Below are 7,423 nucleotides of genomic sequence, written 5' to 3' on the forward strand. Positions count from 1 at the left end.
AGCGCCTTTAATGCAGTCAATCAACTTTCCTCATAGGAGTGTAATCAACAAAATTTCACACACAGCCACGTGAGATTTTTATTCATTCAGGGGATGAGAGTCTTGCTGGCTAATTCAGCATTTGTTGCCCATTCCTAATTGCCCTTGACTTGAGTGTTTCGCTTGGCCATTTTCAGGGGGTATTTAAGAGTCAACCACATTACTTTGGGTCTGGAGTCACATGTAGGTCAGACCAGGTAAGGATGGCAGATTTCCTTCTAGTGAGCCAGGTGGATTTTTACAACAATGGTTTCATGGTCATCATTAGACTTTCAATTCCAGATTTTTATTGAATTCAAATTTCATCATCTCCCGTGATGGGATTCGAACCTGGTTCCCCACAGCATTACCCTGGGTCTTTGCATCTCTTGTCCAGTGACAGTACCACTGTGCCACTAGGCAGGTCCAAACGTGAGGTCAAAGAGAGAGATTTGAAGGAATGTCTTGTAGGAGAGTGAGGTTTAGAGAGGGAATTCCACAGCTGCTCATGGTGGAGTGATTAAAGTCAGGAGTTCACAGGAGGCTGTAATCAGAGGCACACACAGATAGTACCGGCCTGTGGGGACAGGGGAGATGGAAGAAATCTGGTGGGAATGCTCGGATTTGAGGTGAATATTGGGTGAATACAGGCTGCTTATTCATTGCTTTGTAATATTGTCCATGTTGTATTTATATGCATTGATTATGTGGTGTGGAATTTTTATTTACAGTATTCGGGCTTCCAGCAGACAGCAGACAAGTGTTTTGTGTGTGGACATCTGATAATGGAGATGGTAAGAGATATGGAGAACTCCCAGGATTATTCCCTCTGTAACTGTTGCAGTCACTGTATACCAATGTTGATTTGATCACAGGTTGTGACTGCCTGTGAGGGTTCCGTCTGATAGAAATAGCTTTAATTCGTTTTCTGTGTAAGTTTATACTTGGCAATAAATCCATGTTATTATTGAGCCTGGCATCTTTAGCCAGTTTTAACACCTACTGGAGCTCTGAGATACCTGTGACAAACAGCATGTCCATTTTTCCAGTGTTTAACTTGAGGAAATTGTTATTTCTCTGGCTGACTGGCAGTGTTAACTCTGCATGTACCGAAAGAGGATATGACTTTGAACAGAATGTTAACAGCGGAGAGATATTATAATGATGGGGAGAGCAGAACGAGGCTAGGTTTTGCTACAGTTGATTATTTGACATCATTAATTCTAGCAACCAGCTTATAAAGTAATTGAAAAGGCTGCAATACAAAGGGATTGAAATAATTCTGCAGTTAAACTCTGTGGGATATTGTCCTGGGCTTCACTGAGGATGTATTGCCTTTGGGTGATAACTGGACTAACATGGATCAAGAATATGAGGACAGTTTGCATAGATGCTACTGGAATCCCCTTGAATTCTGATGGGTAATTCCAACTGAAGTGTTATGGATTTGATTTATTATTGTCACATGTATTGGTATACAGTGAAAAATATTGTTTCTTGCGCGCTATACAGACAAAGCATACTGTTCATAGAGAAGGAAAGGAAACGGTGCAGAATGTAGTGTTAGAGTCACAGCTAGGGTGTAGAGAAAGATCAACTTAATGCGAGGTAGGTCCACTTGATGGGCGGAACAGTGGTTAGCACTGCTGCCTAATAGCTCCAGAGACTTGGGTTCAATTCCACGCTTGGGTTACTGTGTGGCGTTTACATGTTCTCCCCTTGTCTGCGTGGGTTTCCTCCGGTTTCCCACAGTTCAAAGTTGTGCAGGTTAGGCAGATTGGTTGTGCTAAATTATCTCTTAGTGTCCAAAAATGTCAATGTTAGGGGGATTAGTGGGGTAAATGCGTGGGGTTACTGGGATTGGGGGAGGACGTTGGACCTGGATAAGATGCTACAGTGAGAGTCGGTGCAAACTTGATGGGCTGAATGGCCACCTCCTGCACTCGAGGGATTCAATGATTCATTCAAAAGTCTGATGGCAGCCGGGAAGAAGCTGTTCTTGAGTCGGTTGGTACGTTACCTCAGACTTTTGTATCTTTTTCCTGATGGAAGAAGGCAGAAGAAAGAATGTCCGGGGTGCGTGGGGTCCTTGATTATGCTGGCTGCTGTCCTGAGGTAGTGGGAAGTGTAGACAAAGTCAATGGATGGAAGGCTGGTTTGCGTGATGGACTGGGCTTCGTTCACGACCTTTTGTAGTTCCTTGCGGTCTTGGACAGAGCAGGAGCCATACCAAGCTGTGATACAACCAGAAAGAATGCTTTCTATGGTGCATCTGTAAAAGTTGGTGAGATGCATGTTGCTGACATGCCAAATTTGCTTAGTCTTCTGAGAAAGTAGAGGCGTTGGTGGGGCTTTCTTAACTATAGTGTCGGCATGGAGGGACCAGGACAGGTTGGTGATCTGGACACCTAAAAGCTTGTTCACGACCATTTCCACTTCGTCCCCATTGATGAAGACAGGAGCATGTTCTCCTTTACACTTTCTGAAGTCGATGACAATCTCCTTCATTTTGTTGACATTGAGGGAGAGATTATTGTTGCCGCACCAGTTCACCAGATTCTTGATGATGTTTATGGGGTGAAATGAGATAGATGAGTTCAGAAAAAGGAACGTACCTTAAAATGAGAGCCCACTTTCTATAGGGGTAAAGTTGAGAAATCTGTGACCTGAAAATGACTGAATTCTGGGGGTCAGTTGGAGGTGTTGAGACTGAGGTTGCGAGACGTTTAGTTCACTCAGGGAGCTGAGGGATAGGGGCTGGGACACAGATTAACCATGATCTGATTGAATGGTGGTGGGACATGTGTGCTGGGACTGATTGGGTTTCTAGAAGATTCTATGAACCGAGTGTGCAGCAGTGCAGTGGAGGAAGGAATATTTGGAAAGGGGGGTCAGAGCTGTGATTCCTGTGAGCTGTAAGCTAACTTCACGCTGTGTTGGTTGCAGATCTTGCAGGCTCTGGGGAAGTCCTATCACCCCGGCTGTTTCCGCTGCGTGCTTTGTAACCAGTGTCTGGACGGAGTGCCTTTCACCGTCGACGTGGACAACAACATTTACTGTGTCAAAGATTACCACACGTGAGTGTTCGCCCCTCTCTGCCCTGCGCGGCCCCGCCCTGCACCCCCAGCCCGGCTCGCCCCGCCCAACCCCTGCCTGGAGCCGCCCCACCCCGCCCGGCCCCGTCCCGCTCCGCCTGGCCCCGCCCTGCACCCCCAGCCAGGCCCCGCCCTGCACCCCCAGCCAGGCCCGGCTCGCCCCGCCCAACCCCTGCCCAGAGCCACCCCACCCCGCCTGGCCCCGTCCCGCTCCACCTGGCCCCGCCCTGCACCCCCAGCCAGGCCCACCCCTCCTTGCCCCGCCTCGCCCCACCCAACCCCTGCCCAGAGCCACCCCACCCAGCTTGGCCCCGTCCCGCTCTGCCTGGCCCTGCCCTGCACCCCCAGCCAGGCCCGGCCTGCCCAACCCCTGCCTGGAGCCGCCTGGCCCTGTCCAGCTCCACCTGGCCCCGCCCTGCACCCCCAGCCAGGCCCACCCCTCCTTGCCCCGCCTCGCCCCACCCAACCCCTGCCTGGAGCCACCCCATCCCGCCTGGCCCCTCTCTGCCCTGCGCGGCCCCACCCTGCACCCCCAGCCAGGCCCGGCCCGCCCAACCCCTGCCCGGAGCCGCCTGACCCCGTCCCGCTCCACCTGGCCCCTCTCTGCCCTGCCCGGCCCCGCCCTGCACCCCCAGCCAGGCCCGGCCCGCCCCGCCCCACCCAACCCCTGCCCGGTCCCGTCCCGCTCCGCCTGGCCCCGCCCTGCACCCCCAGCCAGGCCCCGCCCTGCACCCCCAGCCAGGCCCCGCCCGGTCCCTCCCCGCCCCATCCCCGCCCCATCCCGCTCCAGCCCCCCTGTACGAGGGACTGTGTGCCCTGAGTTTATGCTGTGTGGTCGCTGCCTCTTTGGCAGTGACGGTGCCACCCTGCCTGTGCTGTCCAGATGTACAGCACTCTTTAAGAACCGCAGAGTTGGTCTGAAACAGGACATCCCTCTCCCACTTTGGCCCAGCTGTGAATGGAATTGCACTGCTCCATGGAGCAACAAATGGTCCAAACATCATGTTTATCTCCAGCCTCGAGCTCGCTCCCAAATATCTCACGACGGAACTTGTAGCTGTTGGTCTCGGTATATTCTGTTCTGGGTTCACTCCCCCGGTGTTCTCTTCTCTGGTATATTCTGTTCTCGGGGTATATTTTTTGTGTCTAATTTGTGATCTTTTCTTGTCCAGGGTATTTGCTCCCAAGTGTGCATCCTGTGGGTATCCCATTCTCCCGGCACAGGTACGTTTCCCACATCTCCCTCCTTCCCAATCTGACTGACTCACTGTCTCACATTCTTCCTTCTCTCTCTCTCTCGCTCCATCTCTCACTCACTCTTTCTCCCTCCCCCCTATTTACCCGATCACTCCCCCACGCTGTTTTTGTCGTTCTTTTTCCCATCTTTCTTTGTTTCTGTGTTTCGCTCCCCTCTCCCCCCCCCGCCGCCTCCCGCCTCCCCCCGTCCCCCTCCCCCCGCACACACCCCCCCCCCACCACCACCCCCCGGTCTCCTTTATGAAGCTTCAGCATCATTGTCCACGTCATAATTGTGAAGGGTAAATGGATGAGCGTGGAGGGGGGGAGGGGGGGGTTGTATTGGTGTGGGGGCAGTGTGGGTATGGGTGGGTAGGGGGTGGGGGCTGTATCGGGGTGGGGGTTGTATCGGGGGGATGGGGGGTGGGGGCTGTATCTGGGTGGGGGGGTGGGGGCTGTATCTGGGTGGGGGGGGTGGGGGCTGTATCTGGGTGGGGGGGGGTGGGGGCTGTATCTGGGTGGGGGGGGTGGGGGCTGTATCTGGGTGGGGGGGTGGGGGCTGTATCGGGGGGGTGGGGGGCAGGGGCTGTATTGGGGTGAATAGGGGGTGGGGGGCGTGTGGGGGGAGTGGGGGCTGTATTGGGGTGGGTGGGGGTCGGGGCTGATTTGGGGTGGGAGGTGGGTGTGCGGGTGGGGGGGGGTGGGAGCTCTATTGGGGTGGGGGGGTCAGGGCTGTATCGGGGTGGATGAGGGGTGGGGGTGGTATTGGGGTGGGGGGGTCAGGGCTGTATCGGGGTGGATGAGGGGTGGGGGCGGTATTGGGGTGGGGGGTGTGTGGGGGGGGTCAGGGCTGTATCGGGGTGGATGAGGGGTGGGGGTGGTATTGGGGTGGGGCGTGTGTGGGGGGGGGGTCAGGGCTGTATCGGGGTGGATGAGGGGTGGGGGCGGTATTGGGGTGGGGGGTGTGTGGGGGGGGGTCAGGGCTGTATCGGGGTGGATGAGGGGTGGGGGTGGTATTGGTGTGCGGGGGGTGGGGAGCTGTCGGGGGAGTGTCTGTTGCCCTGAGAGGGGGATCTTGCTGAGTGAGTTTGTTGGTCATTTTCAGGGTTCGGAGGAAACAATCCGCGTAGTGTCGATGGATAAAGATTATCACGTGGAATGTTATCACTGCGAGGTGAGAATTTGGGACTTTGGAATGTTTTTATTTTCTCTCTGGCTGCGAGTTTCAGGTTTGGGGAATTGGGGTAAAGCAACAACAACCACATTGAGAACTGGATAGTCTACCTTGATTGGCTGCCCCAGCAAGCCAATAGGAGATCGATGGTTGCTGGGGTGGGGTTAGTAGGCGGTGGAATTGGACTGTTTTATTTGCAATAACCTTTGACCCCACCATTATTCTTCTATTGCCCCCAGGATTGTCATCTCCAGTTGAACGATGAGGAGGGTTGTCGCTGTTACCCTCTGGAGGGGCATCTGCTGTGCCATGGCTGCCACATCCGGAGAATCAACATTCCTCCGTCAACACATCCTCCCCCGAGTTACCAGCTTCATATCACTGAGCTGTGACGCCTGGACTCCGACATGAGAGACCCGAGTGAGCGGCAACAACGCCCAGAACTTGCAGGAATCTACTGAGACAACACTAGCTGTGCCTGACCCTGGCTGTCTTCCACCTCTCCTCACACTGCTGTAGTAACCGGAATCTAGAAGCTTGCTGGCGTTTCTTCTGGAAGGAGCGGGAGCATCCAAGGTTATCTTCAGAAACCAAGCTGATATCCCGGCGATCTTCAGGAAAGAAGCAGCTTTGAGACTGTGGGAAGGAGATCCAACTTGCTTGGTTAGAGGAAGTCAGTGACCAAATCTCAGCAGGCAAGGCGCCTGCCCCCTGGTCGTGTTGAAGTGACTGACTGACACCCTTCTGGCTAGGCCAGAGCAACAATTCCAACCTCGATCTGACTACAGGTTCGAATTTCCAAAATGGCAGCTAGACCTAGCACACCCAACACTAATCATGATCCTATTTTTGAAAGCCTTCACTATATCATCAGATGTTTCTGGCTCAGGGTGGTGCTTATTTTGAGTGACCAAAGCTTGGTTGCCCCTCTTGACGAAAAGAGTTTCTTTGAGATACTCCTCAGCAGACAGGAGGGACATTGTCACTCTCTCAGAGTCTGTGGCCTGAGGTGCTCTCATTCGCTTAACTGACAGCCACTTGACCATGGCCACTGCTTGATGGGTAATTTAGCACTTACTAACACATCATCCACTCGCTATAATTAACCTCTTCTGTACCGATTGCGACACAAAGGCATATAGACTATGCAAAGTAACGCAACCATTTTATACAAAACTCCTCATTGGTTGCAATGTACAGTGGGCCCAACTTTGTAATTTTTTTAATAGTTTTTTAAAAACGTGTTTTTATTCTAATTGGATAACACGGTACATGTTTTATTTTGTACTGTTTATTCAACGGTCCCCATTCCCCCGGTCCCCATTCCCCCCCGCACTCCCCGCCGTGCCCCCCCCCACCCCGCACTCCCCGCCGTGCCCCCCCACCCCGCACTCCCCGCCGTGCCCCCCCCACCCCGCACTCCCCGCCGTGCCCCCCCCACCCCGCACTCCCCGCCGTGCCCCCCCCACCCCGCACTCCCCGCCGTGCCCCCCCCACCCCGCACTCCCCGCCGTGCCCCCCCCACCCCGCACTCCCCGCCGTGCCCCCCCCACCCCGCACTCCCCGCCGTGCCCCCCCCACCCCGCACTCCCCGCCGTGCCCCCCCCACCCCGCACTCCCCGCCGTGCCCCCCCCACCCCGCACTCCCCGCCGTGCCCCCCCCACCCCGGACTCCCCGCCGTGCCCCCCCCACCCCGCACTCCCCGCCGTGCCCCCCCCCCACCCCGCACTCCCCGCCGTGCCCCCCGCACTCCCCGCCGTGCCCCCCCACCCCGCACTCGCTGCCATGCCCCCACCCCGGACTCCCCGCCATGCCCCCCCCGCACTCCCCGCCGTGCCCCCCGCACCCCGCACTCCCCGCCGTGCCCCCCGCACCCCGCACTCCCCGCCGTGCCCCCGC

The 7,423-nt window shown here is 55.7% G+C and overlaps 2 protein-coding genes across 2 annotated transcripts in view; both read left to right on the top strand.

The window, feature by feature from the left end:
* The window catches only part of LOC144492437 (uncharacterized), a 3,146-nt gene extending 2,959 nt beyond the window's left edge, over positions 1 to 187 (top strand). Inside the window, exon 2 of the mRNA XM_078210445.1 lies at positions 177 to 187. Within this exon, the coding sequence (XP_078066571.1) occupies positions 177 to 187 (11 nt within the window). The remainder of the gene's footprint in view (positions 1 to 176) is intronic.
* A 535-nt stretch (positions 188 to 722) lies between these two features.
* On the top strand, positions 723 to 6,878 carry LOC144492478 (Wilms tumor protein 1-interacting protein homolog). The gene is made up of 5 exons (XM_078210540.1): positions 723 to 812; positions 2,965 to 3,095; positions 4,286 to 4,337; positions 5,455 to 5,523; positions 5,763 to 6,878. The coding sequence occupies exons 1-5, from the start codon at positions 804 to 806 to the stop codon at positions 5,913 to 5,915; spliced, it is 414 nt and encodes a 137-aa protein (XP_078066666.1). The 5' UTR covers positions 723 to 803; the 3' UTR covers positions 5,916 to 6,878.
* The last annotated feature ends 545 nt before the right edge of the window (positions 6,879 to 7,423 follow it).

The sequence above is a fragment of the Mustelus asterias genome, chromosome 4 (genome assembly GCF_964213995.1).
Source record: "Mustelus asterias chromosome 4, sMusAst1.hap1.1, whole genome shotgun sequence".
Lineage (NCBI taxonomy): Eukaryota > Metazoa > Chordata > Chondrichthyes > Carcharhiniformes > Triakidae > Mustelus > Mustelus asterias.

Coding starts and splice junctions, on each gene's coding strand:
- LOC144492478 (XM_078210540.1), top strand. Junction 3,096..4,285: donor TGTGTCAAAGATTACCACAC/GTGAGTGTTCGC, acceptor TTTCTTGTCCAG/GGTATTTGCTCCCAAGTGTG. Junction 5,524..5,762: donor TGGAATGTTATCACTGCGAG/GTGAGAATTTGG, acceptor TATTGCCCCCAG/GATTGTCATCTCCAGTTGAA.